The sequence below is a fragment of the Sinohyriopsis cumingii genome, chromosome 2 (genome assembly GCF_028554795.1).
Source record: "Sinohyriopsis cumingii isolate HCF-2022 chromosome 2, ASM2855479v2, whole genome shotgun sequence".
Lineage (NCBI taxonomy): Eukaryota > Metazoa > Mollusca > Bivalvia > Unionida > Unionidae > Sinohyriopsis > Sinohyriopsis cumingii.
Window position 1 is genome coordinate 83,034,856 of NC_142962.1, and position 27,116 is coordinate 83,061,971.

The following is a 27,116-nucleotide window of genomic DNA, read 5'->3' on the forward strand; positions in this document are numbered from 1 at the left end:
CAAAATATTGAGGTTGGCGATTTTTTGGGTGACAGCTTTTTAAAAGCCAGGACCATCCCTGAGTGTTATATCACTGAAAGTGTGGCCAGGGGAGGAGAAGTGTTCTGCGACTGGGCTTCTATACAGCTTCTTTGTTATCCAGTCAGATCTGTGATGGTTGATCCTTTTGTGTAGCTTTTCAGTTTCTCCAACATACTGAAGGCTGCAGATCTTACATATGATGAGATAAATGACATTCTCTGCTTTGCACGTTTTGTTTGGACCATGTATGTTTAATTTTTCTCTAGTCACTGTGCTAGAAAATGTCCTGATATCCATTATATGTTGACAGGTTTTGCACCTTTTATCGCCACAGGGGCCAGATTGACTAGGGTGGTCTTGATTAGAGATTGGCATTAGCTTTGCCCTGACTAGGATGTCCTTGAGGTTTTTTGGTCTCTGGTAGGCGACTACAGGTTTGTTAGATTTGTTTGTTAATTGGTGAGTGTACACATTAGTTTACCCCAGAATCAAGTGCCTGTGGAGAGAGACCATGACATGAAAAGTTTAGATACAGTTTTAAAAAAACATGTGGAAATGGGAATGGCTGGAGCGAAAAGTTGATGGAAATTTTTTTGGTTGAGTATAATATATTTGCTCCCATCCAAAAATGCATTTTACACATAAAAAATTGCTCCTGGTGCTACTTATGATCATAAAATAAACCAAAATAATCATTTGAAAAACTAATAAACTTACCAAAAATGTTCAACATGACTAATAATTTCACAATATTTATAGTCACATGAATTTGTTCTCCAATACTACTGATGCTGAAGTTATTTCATGTGCATGTCAGTGTTCACATCATAATTAAGTCACAATAATTTCTTAATTATTTTTTATGAGTGTAAAATGCATTTTTGGATGTGAGCCTCTGGCCCCCCTGATCAGGGGCGCTGCCTCTTGAGACCCCGTTGAGGGAGGACCCCCAAACCCCCCTTAAAAGATTTTCAGCTTTTTTTTTATGGAAGACCAAAATCATGTCTGCAAATGGTACTGACAGCTGCCTCACTTCCCAGTCAGAATTAAGAGGTTAGTTGTAGGACTGGTCAGCCTGGTGTCAGGATAATGTGACTGGATGGGACATGATGCTACATGTCTGCAGCATGATATCCCAGTGCTAGACATCACTATAAAAAACTGCCACACTGCAGAACTAAAATTGTTAAAGCTACTTTAGAACTTTAAATCACACACACACACATCATGTTAACTTGAAATCCATTGCCACATTACCTTGTTTATTTGAAATACAGGGTTTTTGGCATACAAAGTACATACTATAAAGAGAAATTGCTCTGGTGTATCTCGGGATATTCATAATAGGCCATCCATAATTTCCAAGTCTTTTAGTATAAATTTTAAAAACTCGCAGAAATAAATGTATTAATATGGCACAGATTGCTTCATAAATTAAATTTAGTGCCATTTCATGATTATATTCACCACTGAATATACAGGAGCAGGATTAATACCCTGTATTTTAACAAAGAGACAAAAGACGACTTCATGAGATAATGTTGTTCTGATTGGATATGTCACAGTAAAGATGTGGTGATATAATCATTGGGATGGGAATCAGTGGACACTGAGACAAATACTTTGCTATCGGTCTTTCTCTCTTTATTGTTTCCCATTCATCAATTCTGAAAACCAATACCTGTTAAATAATCATCTTGAAAATAAATATGTTAAAAATGATATCCTTGGTTGGTGCAGTAATAAAACCATGCTGTATATGTTAAACAAGTGCATCATACTTTGTATACTTCACAGTGCACTCTCTTTCTCTGTCTCTCTCTCTCTCTTAAAATTCAAATAAAATATGTCAAGTTTTAGGATTAATCATCATCACAAGGAATACTTTTTTCAAATTATTAATAAGAAAAAGTAACTTTTTCTCCCAATTGATACAGGAAAACAGCTTTGGGTTGCTAATATTTTGAACATTTTTAATTCTTCTGCAAAAGAACTACATGTAAATAAAATTGCCTTTCTGGGGGGCAATTCTAGCAAGACTTTAAAAGCATGTCAATACTAAACATAAACATGAGTGAACATTTTGAAATGAAAGTGGAAATTGGTAACAAGTAATCAACCAAATCTATCAAAATACACACTTCATGTAAACAAGGACCGCTCTGGTGACCTAGTGGAAGCGGAAGGTCGTGGGTTCGATCCCCAGTCAAGTCATACCAAAGACTTACAAAAATGGTACTAACAGCTGCCTTGCTTAGCGCTCAGCATTAAGAGGTTAGTGTTAGGACTGGTCGGCCTGGTGTCAGGATAATGTGACTGGGTGGGACATCATGCTACATGTCTGTGGCATGATGCCCCAGTGCTAGACATCACTATAAACTGTCACACTGCAGACATCGTAGCAATATGACTGAAAAATTGTTAAAGCTACGTTAAAAATCCAAATCACACACTCGTAAACAATGTTGCAAAATAGAAATCAAGTTCTATTGATAATTTTAAACTGAAATCATCACTGGCATTCAATCAATCAAACACTGCTATCTGACTTGTTAAAGTAGGTGATTGACTCTGGCTTTTTGTGTGTCTTAAAACTAAATATTTATAACCAAGAACATGTATTCCTAAGATTTTCCCAGGTTCATTTTAAGGAATTCTGTGATGAGGAAATTAGACTCTTGTAAGGCAAGATGAAGTATAAAAACTGAGTAAACCAAATATTTTCAACTACCAAATACAGGCATCAAATCTGTTGTCGCCTTTGTAAATTATCAGTAACTCTTATAGTTGACAGTTATGCATATTGCATGCAAGTACACAATTTAGGACTAATATTTTTCAGCAGTAAGCATGATAGCTTCCAATATCTCTATAATACACGAAATTAGATGCCACACTGGAGGAGAAAGCCACTGTCTACTTAATGGTTGCATTCCATTATGAAGAGCAGTCCTGGATATGAACGAAAATACACATTTAAGGAATAGAGGGAATCCTTAGTCTATATAAGTTTCATCTGGATCGGATTATTGGCTGAACTTGACTCTTAAAGTACCTAGTCATTTACAAAGACTAACATTGTAATATATTTCACTATCAGTTAGATGCCATGGTAAATTATAGAACTTGAAATTTAGGGGGAAAATTAACCCCACCATTTTAATAAAGGGGCAAGTTATTGGGTGGATTTAATGAAGAAATTAAGATAGTGGTTGAAAATATAGATGATTTTTTGTGTGCATTATGTTGATTTTTCAGTGTAATTTTTTCTAGAAAAAAGCATGAATCCACAATTGTGCATCCTAGAATAGACCCTGGGGAGCATATTATTGTGTAAATGAATGTCACCTCCACTATTTTAGATGAGAAATCGACACCTATATTATCCAGATTTTACAACTTGAAAATAACGCCTACACAAACCTTATCTTCACAGATGGAAAGAGTATGTTATATCATTAATAAATCACACATGCTTAATTTTTTCTTGTCTCAGTAGGCATATTTTTATAGTTTATTTCTAATTTCTGTTCATTTTATTTTCAGTCTGGTCGACAGTTCCATGTTGGAAGAAGGAAACTGAAAGGAAAGGTCAGTTTATAGCGGATTCAGTTTCTTTAAATGACCATGTGCATTTTATTACAGTAGTCCCCCTCTTGAATGGCCCCCCTGACCAGCGGCCATCCGCACCTTACGGACAGAATCCTTTGGCACCGACGAGTTTGTGTTCTAAAGGCCACCCAGCTAATGCGGCCAGCATATTAGTGCAATAATGTAAAATTTACCCCTCACAAGTGGCCGTATTTTATTTTAATATGTATCCAGAACCAGTATTTTATTCATAACATGTGTTAAATAATCCAATTTCTGTTTCCCAATGTCAGGTTTTTGTTACTGAAAGAAGTGTTGACTAAAGTACATGTACCACTAAGGTTAATATTATTTAATTTATGCCTCACGAGAAGCCACATTTATTCCATAAAGCTGAGAAAGACTCAAATTTTAATCCACACAAAAGGGTAAGTACATGTAATCCGATTAGCCTTACTGCTGTGTTATCATAAGATGTCCGGTTTAGTTACTCTGATAATTGTTAAGATTACAATTATTGAAAAGTTGTAACAGCTGAAAAGTGGCAGTATCGATGTACAATACACAAGTCAGCAGGAAAATGGTTTGATAGCCTTTATGGCTTCCCTTAGTAAGATGTTGAGCTTGTTCACTTTGATAATTAGTGGCTATTACTACTGACAGTAATTGTCAAGATTACAAATCCTAATGGCCGCGAGGTCAAATCTGCGTGATGTAATGGTACATAATGAAGCCATTTTGGTTTCTCTCACTTAGTGTAAAGAAATGTATAAAAACAATAGGGTACCAGACTGCGACTAACAAATCACTTGACAAGACCAATTCCTTTAAAAACACAAGGCAATTTGTTTAAATGCCTAAAAAAATTCTTTTATCAGTCAAGTAGTTGGCAACTTGAATAACTTACTGCAAAAAGATCAACATGTCATCGAGGAAATGAAAAATTCTCAGTATAGAAGAGAAAGTGAAAGTAATTCAACTGACCAAAAAAGGGGGGTTCGAGGATCCTTGCAGAAAACTGTGATGTTAGACTCGGATAAACAATATTGTGAAAGATAAGGAAACAATTCTGCAGAAGTGAGAAGGTGGAATGAACGGAGAAATGAAAATTGTTTGAACCAGCAGATGTTTATGTCTTGATTTGAATGACAAGGTATTTGAATGGTTTTGCACTGCACGTGCTAAGAAAATTCCACACACCGGTCAAATGATCCAAGAAAAAGCAACAATTTTGTCAGTTGAAATGGGATATGATGACTTTACTGCAAGTAACGAATGGTTGCACATATTTCAAGTCTGACACAATAATAAGTGTTCTGTCCTTTGTGGAGAATCAGCTGATGATAATAATGAAGTTGTCGAAGATTGGAACAAAAGAATAAACGATATATGCAGGGGATCTGACAGCAAAGATATTTTTTTATTGTGACGAGACTGGTTTGTTTTTTAGACTGTTGCCAACAAAGTGACAGATGATGTGATCTGTAATATAATTATAAAGACAATTTTAAAACTATATCAATGGTTATTCATAATATTCTTTTGAAAATGATGAAAGTTTGTTTTACATTTATTTCACAACATGCATGTGATTTTTAAATGAAAATATTAAATGTTTTAGAATTAAATGTATTTGTGACTTTCTTCATATATATTTACTATTCGCATTTGTCATCCCCCTCTAAAAAGGCCACCCTCATTATAAGGCCACTTCCCTGCTGCAACAGGGGTGGCTTATAAGAAGGGGACTACTGTATTAGCATGTACTCATGCATCTGAGGGTTAAATAACATAAGTTTTGAACATACAAATTGTCAAGATGGTTCCTTGAGAGTAAATCATGAGAAATGGATAATTTAAACAGAAATCCATATATATTTGATGATGTAAAAAAACCCACACAAGATGCTTTTCATGATCTCACTTGTATTAGCAAATAGTCAGGTCAGCCAGCATTATCAACAGTGGGCATCATGGAGGAAAATCTCATAACAGCACAGAGTACCAGGTGAGCTCAGAAATTGCCTTGATGAATACCTTAGAAAGAGTTGTAGCATTGTGAGGAGTGTCCACTACTAGTATGCAATACAAATTACATAGGGATACTAATAACCAAAAAATCAGGAAGTCTGCTCCATAAGATTGCTATGTTCAAAATAGCAGCCTGTATTACATTCATGCTCAGTATGAGGCAGGTATAAATTATACTGGCCTAAGAATTGAATACATTTCAGTACTGACACAAATTGGCAGGCAGCAGCAAAGTTGTGATTGCATGAAACTTTGCATTGGTCTTGCATTCACTACTGTGCAGTGCTCAAACTCAGGGATGTCACAGCCAATAGATAAGTATAATTTAGACTGCTTGGGTGGCCAAGTGGTTAGAGCCTCCACCTCTGATGCAGGAAGTTGCAGGTTCAAACCCCAGGTGAGTCATACCAAAGACTTGTAAAAATGGTACTAACAGCTGCCTCTCTAAGCATTCAGCATTAAGAGGTTAGTGTTAGGACTAGTCGGCCTGGTGTCAGGATAATGTAGCTGCGTGGATCATGATGCTACACGTCTGCTGCATGATGGCCCAGTGCTAGACATCACTATAAACTGCCACACTGCAGACATCATAGCAATATGACGGAATTTTTTTAAAGCTATGTTATAAATCCAAATCACACACACACACATACAAGTATAATTTATGATAGAACTGAGCTGAAAAAGTATGCTATGCAAGAAGTTTCTGTAATATACCTCTCTGGATAGCTTGCACACAATGGGGTCCAAAAACATAGTTTGCACTGTAAGAGGGGGCATGAGTTACTGAGGAAGCTCTTAAAAATGAAGAAGGGGATGCCATCCCAGCTAGACATTGAGCAGGACGTGATGGGGAAGGGTGTGTTAGTGGCACTGTTCAATGGCTAAATGCTCATTTCAAAATTGTGTTGGAAATAATTGTCAGTTAACAGCTTTTCCTAATGAAATTTTTGTCTTTTTGGTAAAAGTTTCCTTTATTTCCAGGATAACCAGTCGCTGAAAGATCATTATAAAAAAGCAACCCCAAGAGGTTTCAGCACACATCATGAACACTTTTTGTTGTTGTTGTTGTTGTTGTGGGGTTTAATGCCATTTTTCAGCACGATAGGCTATACATGGCGGCCAATATTAATGGTGGAGGAAGAACCCGGAAAACCCCGGAAAGAACCACCGACCCACGAGAAGCTACTATTAAGCTTTCTCACATACCCACATTGGCTGAATCTTAGACTCGAACCGCCGCAGACAGAGGTGAGATGGCAGTGATCCGTAATGAAGAGCGCTTTAGACCACTCGGCCACTTGGGGCCCCACACTTTTTGTTATATACCTACAAAACATTGAGTATTACATCACTGCTTCTTGCACAACAAAACAAGATTCCTTTTTTCCAGAACTTGAGACATTTGTTTCATGAAACAACTAGCAGTGTTGACAATTTTTTAACATTGTTGCATTAATGAAATACTGATGCCATGATATCATTTAAAGTAATAGTGAAACTTCTGCTCATCCTTGATCAAATCTCCGAGTGCCAATTCAGGACTTTTGAGTTCACCACAAACTTTGGACCTCAGTTCTCCATAATAAACCATACCTATCAAACAAAGCTCTGTATTTATTGAGTACTTTTTTCACTTGGTGCGCTTGTTCAACCACTTTTCCTAAATGACTAGGATAATTTAAGTTAGTCTAATTATGCTACTTATACATTATTTATAACTGTGTTCAAGTGGTCATTTGAAATGAGTTGACCTACACATGGCATTGACAGCAAACTCTTGCACAAATAGGATTTATTTGCTTTTTAACTTTTTATGTTTCCATTCCCTTTATTTGATTTGATTCAAAAAACATAATTAATGTGATAATACAAAGCAAGTCTGCTCTTGATTGAGCGTAACAATGCAACAAATATGTCTGCAAATCAGAGATCAAACCAATTGGCAGTTAATTAGGTTCTCAAAATGCTTACAGAAATCGCTTTGATGGTAGATTGGCAATTTTCCTTTTTGAATATGAGAGGGCATGTCACAATTATGATGAATAAATTGAAATCAAATTAAAATATAGAATTAAAACACAAATTTGATTTGATAAAACATATTTCAATGGTATTTATTTCACAAATTGTTGCCACCAGTTGGCATTGGTGATATTTTTACTGATCAAAATTTCATCAAATATTGTTAGAGTATACTGAGAATTTTTTTCTGTATAGAAAATGTAACAAAATATAGGACTTCTTGTTAAAATTTCCAGACACTAATCATCATTTTCAATGATAACACAAGCAATATATCAGGGTTTCATTTACCAATTTTTTATCATGATTTTCTTTATGTTCAAAAGGTATGGATCCATACCTGCTTCTGTGTTATAAGCAGGTTTTGTGAGTTATCAAGGGAGCATTGCATATGACAATCAAATGATTTTCCAAATTTTAATAAAGGCTCAATCTGTCATACAAGGAAAAATGTTTTACCGACTTTAATCTGGTGGAGATCTCGAAGAGTTACACAATCGGTCTGATTGAACAAGAATATAAATATACCTGAAATTAATGAGGGACTTTCTATGTGTTTTAATCATTTTAAGGAATCTGTTGGGAGAGTATTTTGAGCAGCATTGACCCAGATCTGCCATCACATCATGTGCCAGAGAAGCAGGACTGCTTAAAATCTTAAGTATAATGAATATTGGAAACCTTATCTGTACTTGATCTGCTCTGTCTTGTTTGCTGTGAAGTGTGCTGACCTGCAACACATACCATTTTAATGTAAAACATTAGAATTTACCAGTAAATTATTGACTTACAGAAAAATAGCACAGTTACTGTTGTCAGATCTGGATATTGGTACCTCAAATGCTTTAATCTGGAAATATCATCCAGCAAAGAAAAACACATCCAAAGTAAAGGGGGCAACCAGCCTCTTTATAAGTCCAATATGGCAACACCGAAGTATAAACATATTATTCAGTAACTTGGCTGTGCTTGCAAGAAAAAAGCAGGAAAGACAAAAACGTAATGTTGTGTCAATTTGAGCAATAATCACTGAACGAAAGAGGATTGATGCCACCTTGTAATTAAAAAAAAGCCAATAAAGATTGCAGAGTTGACAGATCTAGCAAGAAGTCATTGACATCCATAGGGTTTGGAACTGCAGTTTCTGACACTGAACTGAAGGTCGTTACGACTGAAATGAACTTCACAAAGCTTTTTGTTGAATATAATGTTGCCTGTGCTTCATCAGACCACTTTTTCAACACATTTTAACAAGCCAACAATAACAATAACAATACATGATACTTCATTACATATTACTGAAAATTAAACTAACTTAGGAGGAATATTGACTGCCTTACTGTAAAGGTCCTTTTAGGTTTGGCAGGTGGAGGGGAGTAGGAATGTTATTATGAACCTAACAAGTTGTATCGCAATATAGGTGGTTTTTACAATAATAATAATGAGGACTTTGTATAGCGCCTAATCTTTAGACGCTCTAAGCGCTTTACAACATTAGACAACACCTATAAGATAAAAAACATATAATGATAAAAACAAACACCATGAAATTAGAAAACATTAAAAAACATGCTGAGAATATTTAAGGTAGGAAACATTATTAGGTCTTTAGATTTGTTCTTGCAGTCGAAATAAGTGAGTTCTGAGAGCCCTCTTGAATGTGATCACTGTGTCTTTGTGTCTAAGTTCAGTGGGCAATTCATTCCACGTTGCTGGGCCCTGGTATGCAAAAGAACGCTGTCCATAAGACTTTGTTTTCATACTTGGAATAATGAGTATACGATTGTCAGAAGAGGAGCATAAGTATCTTGCTGGTGTGTACACATGGGTGAGGTCAGATAGGTATGTTGGACTAGAGTCCGTCAGTGAAACATAGCACAGAGAACAAATTTTGTGTTTGATTCTGGATCGAATGGATAGCCAGTGTAGGGTACAGAGCAGCGGGGGTGGGGTGTGTGTGTGTATGCTCTGATTGTGGTACTCTAAGTATGATCCGAACAGCTGTGTTTTGAACTTTTTGAAGTTTCTGGAGCAGATATTGAGATGAACCAGACAGAATTCAGTTACAATAGTCCAGTCTTGAAAGTACTAATGAACACACAAGTGTTTTAGTGGCATCAACTGAAAGATATTTGCAAATTAAGCTGATGCGTCTCAGCTCAAGATATGCAGCCTTGCATATGTTCATGACATGTTGGTGCAATGTGAGAGTACTGTCCAGAGTAACACCTAGGTTTCGTACTGATTGTGTGAATATAATATTGTTACATAGCTGCCAACCTTCACAATTTTGGCGTGAATTTCATGACCTTTTCAGCGATTCACGGATTCATGCCACATACAGAAAAATCACGAATTCCCCAATTCTTAATTATTTCAAATCTTTAATAAAAATAACCAATTTCTCATTAAGCGCCAAATTTACAGGTCAGAGAAAATAACTTTTTATCCCACTAACCTTTTCTGATAGATTGTTGATATTTATATCTGAGAGACATATATCGAATGAAATGTACTAATGCTGAATATACCAGTGATTACTGTATACATGCTACTCTCTATCAATGCTGTGCATTGCAGTGCATTGGAAGCAGACTTATATGGGAAGATATATTTCACTGTTATATATATATATATATATATATATATATATATATATATATATATATATATATATATATATATATATATATATACACAGTGGAACCCTGTTACCCTATTATAACACAATAATTGGTGTCCAAATAATTGGATCGCGTTAATAGCTGGGTCACGTTAATGCGGGGTTTTACAGTAGTTTCCTTTTTTAGAGAACAACGCATTGGCACATATACGTGTATTCATGGGGGCCCCGAGTAGCCAAGTGGTCTAAAGCGTTCACCATTACGGATCACTGCCATCTCACCTCTGTCTGTGTGAGTTCGAGTCTCAGGCTCGGCTAACGTAGGTACGTGAAAAAGCCTGCCAGTAGCTCCTCGTGGGTCATTGGTTCTTCACGGGGTTTTTCCAGGTTCTTCCTGGCTGCCATACTGGCCACCATGTATAGCCTATCTTGTGCTGAAAAATGGCGTTAAACCGTACAACAACAACAATGCGTTTCATGTCAAATGTAAAAAAATTGGGGTATTATCGGATGAATAAATGGAATGCAGTAAGAAGACTTATTCATAATAATGGCCGGATAATATATTTATAGGTTATTACTTGAAAAATTGCACACATTAAAAATATTCAATAACTTTGTCACAGATCATTGTGTCTGAATTCAAAGTCTGATATATATTAATCGCATGAACAGAGTATTAACTGCTCCAGTGGCCTAGTGGTTAGAGTGTCCACCTTGGATGTGGGAGGTTGTGGGTTTGATCCCCGGCCAAATCATACCAGAGACTTACAAAATTGGATCTAACAACTGCCTTGCTTGGTGCTCAGCATTAAGAGGTTAGTGTTAGGACTGGTTGGCCTGGTGTCAGGATAATGTGACGGGTGGGACATCATGCTACATGTCTGCGGCATGATGCCCTATTGCTATACATCACTATAAACTGCCACAGTGCAGACGTCAGAGCGATATGACTAAAAAATTGTTAAAGCTACGTTAAAAATCCAAATCACACACAAACACCGAGTATTAACACCATTTACTTACCATATGATATGCAGTTAATCCATAATACATGTAATTCCATTGCAAAAGTAGCATACATATTTGAACTTTTTAATAATTTTGTCGCAGATCGTTAATGTGTCTGAATTCAGTGGGAAAAATTAACAGCAAAATTAGGTTAAGAAAGACGAAGCACATGTATAGTTTTTACGTTTCAGGGTCTCTGAACAGTGTCTGTACAAATTTCATACTGCTAAAATTTTCTCATATGCGTTTCTGTGTACCTTTATCCATTGTAAGTTCCCAATAATTAACACTTTGAACAACTACAGCAAGAATAATTAACAATCAACACATGCTTTCAGCGTGCATATAACTTTTACTTCAGATTTTGTGAATATTGAAAGAAATATGTGAAAACTACTATCCTAATCATTGTGCAAAGTCAATCTGATTGCATGACTCCATAATTTTAAATTTCATCATTTCTTAAAAACTCTGTCTAGTGGAGTCTGCTTCTTTGCTGCAAACTGTTGGCTTCTAGCAAAGTCAAGAATGCTTCTGAGTTGGAGGATTTTGATGCTGCCCACATCTTGAGTTTCCAGCCACCTCAAACTGGCTTCTAGGTGCTCTGCTGCCTCTGACACTTTCTTTTGGTGGGGGAGTTGGGGTGCCATCATCATCGTTGTCATTAGAATCACTGGTTTGGGGTTCTGGTTGTGCAGCTACATTCTTCCCGCTGACATTTGCAACAATTTTGTCATCTGAGATGTGCTCATATATGGGACAGATGTCATCTGCTGAATACCAGTTGAGGATATCATGATGATTGTGCTCATATTCTCTGAGTGCTTCTTCAGCCAAACGTACATCGTCTTCAGTGAATCTTGTAAATTCAGACAGGTCCTCACTATCATGGTGTGTAGATGACATAAAAGGTGGACCACGACCCTTTATCCAGCATCGTTTAATGCTGTGTGCAGAGATAGCATCCCAGGTTTTTCTGTCAAGGTGACAGACTTCTTTCAAGTTGAGTGATGCCAGTGATGTGTTGAAGGAGGAGTTGTTATCTGCTACCATCCGCTTGATCATTTCACAGCGATAGTTTTGCTTAAATACCAATATGATGCCTTGATCCAGTGGCTGGATTTCTGACATAATGTTCTTCGGGAGATAAGAGACTTTAATCTTGCTGTCATGACTGACAAGATTTTCTGCTGCGGGGTGGGCAGGGCAATTATCCAACAGGAGGAGAGCTTTTTCCTCCTGCTTGAGTTTTCGTAAATGAGCCCAAACAGCTAGAATGAACATTTTATGGAACCAGTCTTCAAATAATGGACCTAATCATCCATGCATTCTTGCTGATAGTGTATGCAAAGGAAAGGGCCTTCATATTAACATGAAGAAAACATCTGAGAAATTTCAATTTTCCAATCATTAGAGGTCTGACTTTGTGGCTGCCAGACTTGTTGACGCAAAAGAAGAGAGTCGCTCGATCCTTCCTCTTAAAGCCTACTCATTTGTGACTATCAGTCTTGGTTGTGAGGGTGCAATTGGGTAACATAAACCAGTCTTGTCGCAGTTATAAACTTTATCAGCTGTGTATCAACATTCCTCCAGCAACTTTTTAAGCTCAGTTGGTTAGGAATTGGCATCCTGTTTATCAGCTGAGTGGATTTCCCCAGACACAAGAACTTGGCTGATAGCCTGCCTTTTCTTGAATCAGTCCAGCCAGCCATTACTATTAATAATGAGTTCATAAGCAAACACCATACACACGTAAAACCTGAGAACAAAGTGCAGTGGGCCTGCAGTGGTCACAAGTCACTTATATAAAGTTTTTTTAAGCTGAACACATGTAACATTTCATACCCTTTCAATAAAGCATAATTTACTGTTCAAGTGATTGTGTCTAATAACACCGCCAAGCTCAGAAAACATGTTGGCAGCTTTCATTTCTTGATGTTTATTTAATTGTGAGAATCTTTTATCAACCATCACATTGTCTGCTGCTTGATTGTATATGCAGTTAAAGAAGAAATACATGTCAGCTATTGTTTGAGCAATGAATGTATACAGAATTAATTGAAGACAATCACAAAGACGATTTACTGGCTTTAGTCATTGATAAGTAATAAGTAACATTTCCGATAATGTTTATTTTAGCATAACAGTTCAAGAACCTGGTGAAATTGTTAAATTTCATAAGCCAAGCCACGATCATATTATATTCGAATTCATACGCAAACTCATCCCCAAAATGATAATAAACATTTTTCACACTATTTCTCGTACTTTAAAAAAGTATTTTTCCAGGTGTGAGAAAAATACACATACATATATTTAACATTTCAGGAACCGTGCCACAGTCACATTATATTCAAATTCATACACAATCTCTTCCCCAAAATGATAATAAATTTTTTATACACTATTTCATGTACTTTGAACCAAAATTATTTTTTCATGTGCAAATGAATATATATAATTTCGGGAGCCACTGCACGACTGCAATATAATAATAATAATAATAATAATAATGAGGACTTTGTATAGTGCCTAATCTTTAGAAGCTCTAAGCACTTTACAACATTAGACAACACCTATAAGATAAAAAACATAATGATATGATTACAAAAACAAACACCATGAAATTAGAAAACATTAAAAAAACATGCTGAGAATATTTCAGGTAGGAAACATTATTAGGTCTTTAAGTTTGTTCTTGCAGTCGAAATAAGTGAGTTTGGAGAGCACTCTCGAATGTGATCACTGTGTCTTTGTGTCTAAGTTCAGTGGGCAATTCATTCCATGTTGCTGGGCCCTGGTATGCAAAAGAACGCTGTCCACATGACTTTGTTTTGTTTTGTTTTACATCCGAATTTGCTTTATCGTGTCACATGGTAGCACGTTGTGTGTGTGTGTTATATATATATATATATATATATATATATATATCCCATGATGTCATTTTGCTGAATTTGCTGATGATGATACATATTGTGATGGTGTTTTATGATAAGATTATGTTATGGCAGTTAAAAAGAAATAGGAATTTGAATAACAGCTGCTGCTGGTGGCAGCTTTGCTATACTGAAGCAGGGATAAAAGCTAGATGTGATTTGTGCATTCCAGATTCCCAACTACACAGTGTCCAGGTTCCTACAGGAGAGGCAGAAGTGGCATTCCATGCAGGGAAAATACTCAAACTGGCAGTCAAACAATAGCAACAGCAGCAATGGCAACAGTAACAATACTGGCGAGGTCAAAAGACAACGCAAAACACCACCTCCTGTGGAAGAGTTGAGAGGTTTGTCAAGAACTTGGTTGCATAGATAGTTACGATAGTGCATATTATCACAACTTACAGAAGAATATAAGTGTCACTAACTCTCTGTCATAGAGTTAGTCCTGATATCAAAGTAGCATAGAATATTTATTGGTAAATGGGTTAGAATTTGAGCTGTTTAAATGAAGAATCATCACTGATATTTTTCTTTGTCTCACAGTGCCAGCCTCTTTCCACCAAAGATTGTGTCAGTTACAGAAAACATACCCAGTGAATTAATGAATTTTTCAAGGTTATCATTTTTATGGTGGACAAAGTACATGTTTCAGATCTCTTGATAAACGAGTATTTATGGATTTTAATTGTAAACAGATGACTAACAGTGTATTGAGAAATTTTTTATGCATTCATATTATGAGGAACTGTTTAATTATAAGTACTTATTCCAAAGCTGTCTGCATACTGATCCTGCCAAAAGCACAGTCCGTTTCATTAGGGTTTATTCTATCAATAAAAACTATGTAATTAGGACAAGTTACATATTTACTCTATTATTTAATAGACCTCAGATTTTTATACTTGCTGACATTTTGTTACATCATTTAATATAGGAATCACTTTGAAATAGTAATTTTAGTTTGTAAAGATTTGCTTTTGCAGATGAGTATGGCAGAGCTTTGTGTAATCAGTTTTAGTTAACCTGAGAATTTTAGTACAATATTTTTCTGATTTTAGTTCCATCCCTTATCATTTATGCAGATTATGTTGGAGAGGGGGCTGACCCAATTCCAGAGACTAATATTGGCAACATAATGTTGCAGAACATGGGATGGTCTCCTGGATCTGGATTAGGACAGGATGGATCTGGAATCAAGAATCCAATCATTGCCAAAATTAGACCCAAGAGGCAGGGTTTGGGATGCACTAGTCAACACAGTTCATCACCTACTTCCAGTAAACTGCTTTTGCAGGATATAAATTCATGATTCAAAGACTAATATTGGCAACATAATTTTGCAGAACATGGGATGATCTCCTGGATCTGGATTAGGACAGGATGGATCTGGAATCAAGAATCTAATCATTGCCAAAATTAGACTCAAGAGGCTGTGTTTGGGATGCACTAGTCAACACAGTTCATCACCTACTTCCAGTAAACTGCTTTTGCAGGATATGAATTCATGATCCTTCCAGTGTTATTGGAATGTCAATTGTTTTCATTTTTTCAGAGACATTATTTTTATCTGTATCTGCTAAATTAGCAGGCGATTTTGTATTACCTTGTTAATTTTAAATTTCCACATCCAAATCACCTTCCCACCTTCTCCAGCTACTCTTTTACTGGGTTATCTACACATACAATGGTGAAAATATTTCTTTCCTTTGTGTTCTTTATGTTATTTACTGGATAGATTGTTTTGCAAATTAAGTTCTTAGGGTCTTCTGAGATCCAATTCCATTTTCACTCATTAAGTTGCATCTTGTCAATTCCCTGTTATAAAACTTTCAAGCAAGAACTCAACTCCATCCCAGATTTTGACATTGGTATTGGAGGAGACATGGTAGTTCAGTGGTTATCAAAGCAGACTCAAAACCAACATGGTGGGGATTTGAATTCCATTATCAGATCAGCTCAGGTTAGACTATCATGGTGTGTTCTTGGGCAAGGCACTTTAGTCCAAATACCAGGTCACTAAATAACCTACAACATATTTCAGTGCTACAAGACACCGAAACCCAAACTCTTTCTGTTAATTATGGCCCAAGTTGAGTCACTACGTTCCACCAGTTTGTCAACAGTTTAGTATCCATAAGATAACTGGACTGGGAATTGTAGGATTTTAATCAGATTTGGTTTGCATTTCATCTTAATGAGACCTCTGTTGCCATTTAGAGGAGTTATGACCACTGATTTTCTGTCCTTCAAATTTCGTTTCTGTATTTAACTTCACCAAGTATTGTGAATTTCAGGCAAATTTGAAGAATGTTTTCCAGTGTTGAACAACTTTTATATGAGTTAGAGCCCATATCATAACTTTATTAAACTTTCTTGTTTTTAACCAAATTTGATATGATGCTTGAAATTGATGAAACGTTGAATGTGTTTAATTTCCAGTGTTCCGTGTCATAATTTATGGGAGTTATGCTGCAGAATGTCCATCCTCCAGAATCTGGATTTCTACCAGATTTGGCTTGCAGCTTACACTAAACAAAACCTACTGTCCGAGACTTCTATTGAATATGTTGACCAACTGTAAAGATCGAAAGATCTTGCCTGGAATGCACAAACATTTAAGTTCAAGACTCAAGTCTGAGAATCCCACCTCATTCAAGCTTGACATGATAATTTGCAGAAGAATATTATGTAGTAGCTCAGCAGGAATTGTTTAAATTTTCGTGCAAATTAGCTCAGTTACTGTAATGTCCTTGTCACAAGTTTTAGTTCTTTGGTCTCAAGCATGATATTGTTTAAACCTAAGGATTTAAGCACAAATTGCCATCAGCAAATTAAAATGTTTTCTAACTATCGAGAATACAAGTACATGCTCAATTAAATAAAATGTAATAAAAAGATATCTTTTATATTCAGGACAAAATTTGATAAAATAAACAATTTATGACATATCTTTATTGAGACCATATGACAGGAATAAATAGGACTAAAACATGAATAAATCTTTTCCATTTGAAGAAAAAAGAAATACATGCCATCAAAAGTCTTACATCATAATTGCAGTTTAAAGTTCATACTATACCTCTTCATTTTATCAACCAGGCATTTAATACAGGGTGATATAACTATCACCATGTCCATTTATCTGTCTCATTGCCTATAAAAAAAAATTAATAGGTGCAAAGCTCTGAAAACTCAGACATGATGTATATTTCAAGCAAGTTGGATAGAGATGCCTTTTGATGGAATTTTCTGAACTGAGTATTTTTATACCATGGAAACAAAGTGTAGCATAAGTGATATATACATTGGGAGCACAGGGACCTTCCATTCAAATAATTTTTCTTGCATTCAGGTCATGATTTATTCATAAATTACATATTTTTGTAAAATTTCCCACCTTACCCATTTCCAAGGAATGTATATTAAACAGTATTGAATGTTTTGCAATTTTGTCTTATTTTCATTAAAATATCTTTCTCTTTTATTTTTGTTAATTTTCTGCATTTTAATTGTTATTTTAGTACATGGGTAGTATGAAATTTTATTGATTTTGTTATAATTTGTAAAGTGTCAACAACAAAAAACAGGCATACAGTTTCTGGTATATGTAGTGTGGATCAAACATGCATAGTTCTTTGGGAAAGCAATGTATAAATGCTACATCCATTATCCATTATATTGTTACGTATATTTGATTTAATTTATATTTGATTTAATTTAATTGTTTGTAAGTTTAAAAATCTGTTTATTTTTAATTTCATTACATGTCAAAATAATGTAGTTTTGTTTACTAGGAACTCTATATTTTGTCAGAAAATAGTTTGACCTTGACTATTCAGTTGTAAACACCTAAAGCTGACCTAGTTCACAACCTTGATTTATAAATCAGTGAGAGAAGTAAACAACTTTTTATTTTTTTTATTCTCCGAGTAAAATGGTTGGTTTTTATCAAGGTCATACTGGGGCTACATGATTTTTTTATTATGTAAACAGCCTCCATTTCGCAGTTCTGGGCTTTCCGAAATTGCGCATTAGTTAGTTTTAATAGTGATGCTTAGAGAGTGATCTCTCAGTCAGGCTTAAAAACACTGGGATGTAAAGGTGTTCTTTTGTTGGGTCAGGTTGGAGTTATAATTTTTATTCAAATTACTTAGATATAAAAGATTAGTTCTTTTTCCTGGAAAGACATTTATTTAAATTTTAATCAGAAATTCAAACACAGGAATTTTATTGACTGTGGAATAAATTAGAACTGTAGACAATACAACACCGTAAAGGCTACAGTATATGTCATTGCCCTCCATTTTGAATTTTTCGTTGGGTCTCGAACTTGAATTCCTTAGTACATTTCATTACCAGGACTTCTAAAATTAAATTCTTGGATTATTCTTGGATTATTTTTTGGATTTGATTCTTAAAACCGTAAGTTCTTATTTTTTCATTTTTATATTGTGTTTTTCCAGGGAAATAAATTAATCAAATTTTTCAAAGCTTATTGTTTTCAATCTTTCTTTTGTTACTGTTTTTTAGAGCCTAAACATGTAACATAAGAATATAATTACTTGCCACATGTGAAACATGTAATTGGGTTTCTGATGGCAGAAAATAAAGAGTTCTTTTTGCCCAGCTGTTTGAATGTATTGAGTTCAGTTATGGTCAGATATCTTCATGATACATGAATATTGCCATGTTTTCACAAAATAACTCAAGTTACAAATCATTTTTTTGGGGTCCTGCAAAATATCAGAAAACTTAAATTTAGAACACTTTGAGCAGAAGACAGTTTATATTTGGCTTAAGGATAGAGGATACAGCATTAGATAAAGAAAGGTATATTGTATAAAGAAAACAAAGAAACAAACCATGGTTACTTTCTGAAGTCTGTATATGATAATTGTTGGTATAAAACCAAAGATTGCAGAGTCGTGGAACAAATGGCTTTACTACTATCCCTTCTTCACCAGCTCCATTCCTCAACTCCACAATAAAAAACTTAATTGTATTTATCTACTGCTTGTAATTTCATTTGTATTAAGCCCATATTATTGGGAAGGAACTTTATTACCAGAGGCAGAGATGGCAGTGGCAGCATCAACTGTTTTTAAGGTTGGGTTAAAGTTTTTCATTTGCTGATATTTTCTAAACCCCATGATAGCTTTTCTTCATACATGTACTTGGCAATAATTATTTTATGACATGCTTGTTCAACCTTTTGACCTTTGGGTCAAGGTCACATTTTTACAGCATGTGTTTTGATCATAGACTTGACATGCAGATTCTTGTCTTCTTATTCTTCAGTTTAATGCAAGACACAAAATGAAAAGGATTGATTCATTTGGAATCATATGCTTCATCCATTGTTAATATACAGTTATGAAACTAGACAAACATACTTGTATGCCCAGTGTCTAGTGGGTTCTAAATGAGGAGTACATCAAGGTAATACTAGGTTACAGCAACCAAAACATTGCCATTTTGTTCTTGATATTTCCTTGGGTGTCATTACAAGGGTACCAAATTTCAGCATCATGGACAAAAGGAAAGTTGGCTGTAGTGAAACTGCTGAATTTAAATACTTGTGCATATGTGTTCTTTTGTGTTTCATTTTTACTTGTGAAAAATAGTAAAGGGTACACCAGTGGTTGTGCTGCATGATTTTTGATGGCCCATTTAATCCATACAAAATTCAACAAATTTTATTCCTACAGCTCAATTTATGAACATGAGTTAAGAATCTGTTGATGAATGTTGAAGTTTGTGAAAGCCAAATTCAGTACATACAAAATCTTTTGTTTTGATGCTAGAAATCATTGGTGTATTGTGTTCAGTATAAGAGGAATTGAAATAAACAAATATATTCATAAAATGTGTTTTCTCTGTCTTTCACTGACATATAATACCTAGATTGATAGGAAATGACAACCCACTAATTTTGGTAAGCCGACTTTGCGGTGTTGGCAGGAGGGTTATAGCAATACAATTTGTAGGCTAGTATATGAAAATGTTTGGTTAAAACTTATTATTTCTGATTTTTGGTTTGGGACACAAAATCTAGAGAAGTTAAAATTTCAAACATTCAAAGATAAAAAGTAATAAAGTCACCCATCTATCTTTATAAATCATATGAGTACTATACATAAGTTCAGCATTGTGGAAACACTATATTTCTCACAAGTATAACACTGGATTCCAAGCTTGTAATATTTTTCAGCAGAAGCTGGGTCTTCCCCTTCCCCCACATCAGCTATGTTATAGAAACTATAAAGATAAACAGAAGGTATGTTATTAACATTGCTCTTTCAAATGTCCTATCTGGTAATCAAATTTACTCTGAGCTTCATCCTGGCCATAATGCAGATCATACAAAGTGGGCACCCCATCTTTATTTTGGCACTTGAACAGATCAATCATAGTGTGAAGTAAAATAATCTTATAGTCATAATAACAGGAGCTGAACTGTGTCTACCATTAGAAACCAGTTCTTAGACTTTGGTCCTTAAAGGAAATAAATGTTAATTCAACACTTTCTCCATTTAGGAGATTCTTCTTTTTATGTGTTTTATGGTTGAACTATGTTGTATAGCTGCATTGTTGGTTGTCGAAGAAGAAATATTGACTGCATATGAAATGCATATATACATATATATATATATATAATCTGACATTGATTTATATATTTTAGATGTTTTAGGTGTCTGCTATCAATGTAGCTAACATTGTATGTGTCCTCAGGGTTCCAGTATCTAATTGCAATAATACAAATTCCCAAATGGTTCCTATTGCTTAAGGCTTAAAAAAGGACAGACTTACTGTTCATGTTGGTAAGATTTATTTTGTCTCATGAAAGATTTATAAAGTGGCAACATAATAGCAAACAGGAATCCAGTACATACATTAATTTCTTCCAAGCAACATCTTGTGTACCATTGTTATCCTTTCATGTTTTTAATGACTGTAAAGTCATCAGCAACTTCCAGATCACCTGCATTTCATGCATGCTGGAGGTTTCGTACAGTTCTTGTTAGAAGGTGTTGCATAACTACTAGCAAATGTTTTGGGGTCTCTTGTTCCTGAGGATGGGCTCATCTGTTGGCTGTACTGCCTGTACCTTTTTATCAGATTTGATTGCTTCAACAACATGAATGCTTACAGATAATGATACCACTGTTGATTGTTCCAGTTGTGCCGCTGCACCATAGGTCATTATTATCTTGAGCCACACTGGATTCAGGGCTGCCATGGATCAATGAGTTAATTCCTTTAAAGAATACTATAAAAGGATCACTTTATACTTTATTAAAACCAGCAAGAAACCTATAAAATAGAATTTCAACAAAATTTAAATTCAATTCATACTTATGACATTTGACTTTCCCAAAGCAATCACATGAATATTTGATGGATGTAAGCTCTAATACAACAATGCAATGATGATTACATGGAAATAATAAAAATGCTTGTAAATACGATGGTGATTATAAAGGTGAAGAAACTTTTATGTCAAATCATCTACTTACATCCAGGATTTTGAACACATACAAATGTATGACAATATTTTTGTAGTAGTGATACTTATGGTGGTATTATTGTTTAAAATAACACCAGTTATGAAGTTAGGTATGACTAGATTTAATGGAACATGCAGAATACAAATATTAATACCGTCTGGAAAACACTTATCTTAATATTGTTGTACATGTTTTCCAGATATATAGGAAACATACTACACATACCAATTGCAACCAACATGAAAGAATTAGTGTTGGTCAACATGTTTGTATATCTTTCAAATTTTATCATTGAAAACATATGTTTTGCATATCTCTTGCTTTTATATTTAATATTTACTCTTTTATATCATATTGACCCCATCATTGTACTCTTTCGGCATGTTGGGACTGGAATGAACTTGTTCAACATGAGACATCTAGTTGATTCTTGAATCTATCATCATTAATCTTTGTTGAATGGCGACAAAATAGTGCTTCAATATATTGCGTTTAGCACCAGTGAAGGAGAAGCTTCGGGTACGCAGAAATGATAAATTTTTGTTTCAGATAATTAAACATAGCCTTTGACTTGACTCTGGAAAGAGATACCTTTATACAATCATTAATAATATGGTTTCCATGAAAAAACAAAACTACATCTGCATTAGTTTACTTTATTTTGGATCACTGTGTATTTTTTTTAAAAATACATTAAGGATGTCGACCTTTCTGCAGTAAGGAATTTTTCATGTGTGAATTGGAAACATTGCATTTCCACAAGTTACTAGGGACTGTACACATATTTCCTTCAACCCACTTTGAACATAATTTTCCTTTCAGTGTGTACCTTTTATTGTACAAAGTGTCAATGGGCATTGAATGATGAATTATTTACTGCCTCTCTTTCTCATGTTTCACTGGTTGTTTCAGTTTCATTCTCAAATTCTTCTAAATATGTTGGGAAAGACCTAAAATTTATATCAGAAGACTTCTTAAATTTAAAATATCTACTTTAGTGTGTGTGTGTGTGTATGTGTGTGTGTATATGTGTACGCCAATCCCCTGGTACTAATGCCACCAGTACATGTGCATGTATCTGTGTCTTGGAAGGTTTATAAACTAATCCATACAATGAATCAATGACCAACTTCATGTAATTAACAAAAATAAAAGCTTTTGGTGTGAATCTATAAGCTTTTCAATGAAACATTAATAAGATGGGTTGTAGTAAGTATCTGTGAATGTTTGGAAACATGGATTTGAAACCTGATTTCCATATTTATTAATGTATGAAAAGTAAAGGAAGGTGGGTGAGTTTGCTATTGTTCACATTGCTATGTAATTGGTGTCTGAAGCAGTATTTCTGGTCTGGTACTGGATACCTTTGTACTAAAAACATACCAGAATTTTATTGGGTTGGGCAATAGCTGCCAAATTGAAGTTTAACTTTAAATTACATCATATAATGATATTTTAAAAATGTATGAAAATTAATGGATCACTTAAAGATTTGATGAATGTCATTCCAATTTCAATATCTCGTAACTTTGGTCAGAGGAACTCTTGCATGCATATTAAATATAATCATTGAACTTTGGGCAAATAGCCTAATCATAAGAAACAAATATGTTGGTATAGTCTATTTTTATCAGAAGAAAAAATCGGAACAAAAGTATTTTAGAAAGCCTGTATAGTGAAATAATATGTTGGTATATATAATAAAGATTGCCTACTTGTACCAAAGTTAGAAATCATTAAATCTATTAAACTTGGGGTGGGAAAACAGGATGAAATGGAGAAAAAGGAAACAAAAGCCTGAACTAATGTTTTATTGTCTTATACATGTTTCGTGTAAGAAAATTTCATATGCAGGAAGTTTAGAGGAAGCTGCATTTACCTTACAAAAGTTCCCAGCTCTGACCCAGCTTCGGTTTAGCAAAGAAAAGCTGTTCTTAATATGATATTTTACAGGGCAGTTTAACAGATGGAGTGTATAAACAAATCTCATATCCAATTATTATTGCAAATACACAGCCAATTGCAGCATTTCTTGTAAGTTTGGGAATAATTTCTAGCGAGCCACTACAAGTTTTCAATTCCCTTTAGGGGAGAATTGGCTTTGCTTAGTCAGCAAGCTAAATTTCTTTGATTTATCCATCATGGCAAGTTAAACAACAAATGTACAATCAGGTTTACATATTTGTTTGTCACTAGACTGACATACTAAAAGGGCTTTTAGTATGTCCTGTTGCATAATGGCTACCTTGACATCAACATGGAGGGATTACTTCTTTTTGAATAAAAATAAATATACCTCGTGATCAACATCTGACATATTTGTACCTGGAATTCCCTTTAGTGAATTACATATAATTTATGTAACACAGTTTTTGTGAGAAATTTTGTGGCATGATAAGAGAAAGAAATATTTTTAAATGTTGCAAATTTGATAACTCTTTCTCTCGGTGCATTATTTGTTTTAAAATGGAAGAATTATTATTAAAATCAAACTCCTATACATGCAGTATGCTATTTAATTTCTATGTAATACATGTACCAGGAAGGTATTATAAGGACATGGGATTAGTGTTAAAAGTTCCAGACAAAAGCAAAACGCAATGCTCCTTTTATCAGCTTCATCTATATGTTAAATATTTGCACAGTCCAAGAAACTTCAAGAGACTGTTTACTTCAGTCTCCTCTGCACATAAACAAATGCATCAGTGGTGCTACTGGATCTTATTCTTTTCCTAGTAGTATTATATTCTTACATGGAGGCATTTTAAGATTGTACAGATCATGTCTATCTAGAATAAAATATAGTTGATGCCAAAAAAACCAAAAAAAACATGTAATAATTTTTCAAAAGTCAGAGACAAAATGTGGCCAAATTTGATGGAAAGCTTCATAGATTCAATAACTTTCAGATTTATTTCAGTGTTGCTGATCTGTCATCAAATATGGCCACAGTACTATCAATTTCACCCAATAAACAAACTGGATGTGGCCAACACATGTTTAATTTTTTATATAAAAGTTTGAGTTTTTATGTGGCTTTTACATTTAAGCTAACTACTGGTATTTTCTACAGTCATTAAAATTCTGTTGAGGGCAATTTTCCGAACAAAATATATTAGAATTGAATAATTTGCATCAACCAGAGGTGATGTGAATTCAGTTATTTACTTCAGATAAATGGTCCAAGCAGATTGCTGGTATCAAGTTTACACTTTGTTTTACCCCAGGGGTTGCACATCATCATAAGCCATGGCGATGATCTGCTTCACTCCTTTATCACTCTTGGCTGCCTGTGCTGATATTTTCTTGTTTTTTTCTTGAGTATGTCATCAACAATGTAACAAACTCCTAAATGTCAATGAAAGTGCCAATTGATAAGTTACTGTGATTGGAAGAGAACCTTTGATTGGCTCATTCAAGCAGTGATGAGAAAAATTCACTTGTGCACACAGCTGATAAGGGGCATAGTGGATTATTGCCTGTGACTTGCGACTATGGGTCTGCATGAATATACCATAATTGCCACCTGATTACAATAGTATACTGACATGCATGCATTCTATGGCATTGTGAGCACTAGCTATGAACTATCATAAAATGTCCTAAATAATAATGTTAATTTTTGTTTATGAAAGATTGCTGATAGTTTGATTATATGCTCTAATCAAAGTCAAATATTATACAACAGGCTGTATGAAATTGTCTTTATTGAAACAAATTACAATTGTCAGAAAACCAACTGTAATGACTCCAGGTTGTGCAATAAAAAAGCAAGTCTGTGTTCTCATTTTTAGCTCTATTGGTCAAAGACCAGAAGAGCTTATGGGATGGTCTGTCAACTGTCCACTGGTTAGCAAAGTTTGTTATTGCTACTCCTCCTAAACTAATTGGAGGATTGCCAAGAATCTTTGCACATACATTTGTCTCACACTCTCTTTCATCCTAAATGAAAATAGTGCTGTTTGGACATCTAATATGGCAGCAACTGTGTCCATCTTGAAATCTTTTAATCGCTACTCCTCCAGGATGGATGGTCATACTAACATAGAGTTTTATCTAAAAAGACTTGTTATGATGTCTAGTTGGTCCAAAATGTAAATGGTGCTGATATAACATCCAATATAGCCACATAGGGAGCCATGTTGTAAATCTTATCACTCATCTTCCTGTAAGAATAATTATATCAATAGGGGGTGTTCACTGAAAGATATCTTATAATGTATAGTTGATCTTAAATGAAAATTGTGCTGATTTGATGACCAATATATCTGCCACAGTGGCCATTGTGAAAATTTTGTCATCGCTATGCCTCCTACATGGATGGTCATATCAGTATGGGGTTTTCACTAAAAGACTTCATATCATGATTAGTTGGCCCCAAATACAAATGGTGCTGATCTGCTTATCCACTGATTTCTCCCAAAATCTGTATAAATCCAGATCTGCTGGCATATTATGCAGCAGCAATAGATATGGCAGTTTTCAGTTGGATCTGACCTATATGCAAATACACTTGCAAGGTTGTCCAAGCACATGTAAGCAACTATCGTGTTCTTTTCTTCTTGATAAAGCTCACTGAATATGGTTTATGCAACTTGTAGCAATAAATGGATTTATTGCTTGAAATGATGGTGCTAAAAAGTAGAATGTAAAAAATATAAGGAACTTTATTTTGAAACACAAAAAATTTAACCAACATTGAAAGATTCCTGGCAGAGAGAGATCTCATTATTGGACAAATACTACTGTTGTGCCATCAAATAGGGATTAACAACCACTGTAGCACCTAAAATTATGATACTGGAACAAGACATGTAATTAAGGTTATCTTGAAAAACAATAGAATTAAACCTACCTTGCCAGAAAGCATCTTGGCAGAGATGACTTTTAATATTGAGCAAATGATACAGTTATGCCCACAAATATGAATTGGTGTATGCCATTGACAGAAAGCATCTTGGCAGAGATGACTTTTAATATTGAGCAAATGATATAGTTATGCCCACAAATATGGTGTATGCCATTGACAGAAGCATCTTGGCAGAGATGACTTTTAATAATGAGCAAATGATACAGTTATGCCCACAAATATGGATTGGTGTATGCCATTGACAGAAGCATCTTGGCAGAGATGACTTTTAATATTGACCAAATGATACAGTTATGCCCACAAATATGGATTGGTGTATGCCATTGACAGAAAGCATCTTGGCAGAAATGACTTTTAATATTGACCAAATGATACAGTTATGCCCACAAATATGGATTGGTGTATGCCATTGACAGAAAGCATCTTGGCAGAAATGACTTTTAATATTGACCAAATGATACAGTTATGCCCACAAATATGGATTGATGTATGCCATT

General features: G+C 34.8%; 1 protein-coding gene across 4 annotated transcripts in view; it reads left to right on the forward strand.

The window, feature by feature from the left end:
• LOC149805292 (G patch domain-containing protein 2-like) overlaps positions 1-25,528 on the forward strand; it is an 88,794-nt gene extending 63,266 nt beyond the window's left edge. For 3 of the 4 annotated variants that reach the window (XM_089949207.1, XM_089949198.1, XM_089949201.1), the window contains 3 exons: positions 3,568-3,612; positions 14,411-14,585; positions 15,300-25,528. In XM_089949207.1, the coding sequence (XP_089805333.1) occupies positions 3,568-3,612; positions 14,411-14,585; positions 15,300-15,550 (471 nt within the window). In that variant the 3' untranslated portion in view covers positions 15,551-25,528. The remainder of the gene's footprint in view (positions 1-3,567; positions 3,613-14,410; positions 14,586-15,299) is intronic. The other variant, XM_089949214.1, reaches the window with a different exon arrangement.
• Positions 25,529-27,116: the final 1,588 nt, after the last annotated feature.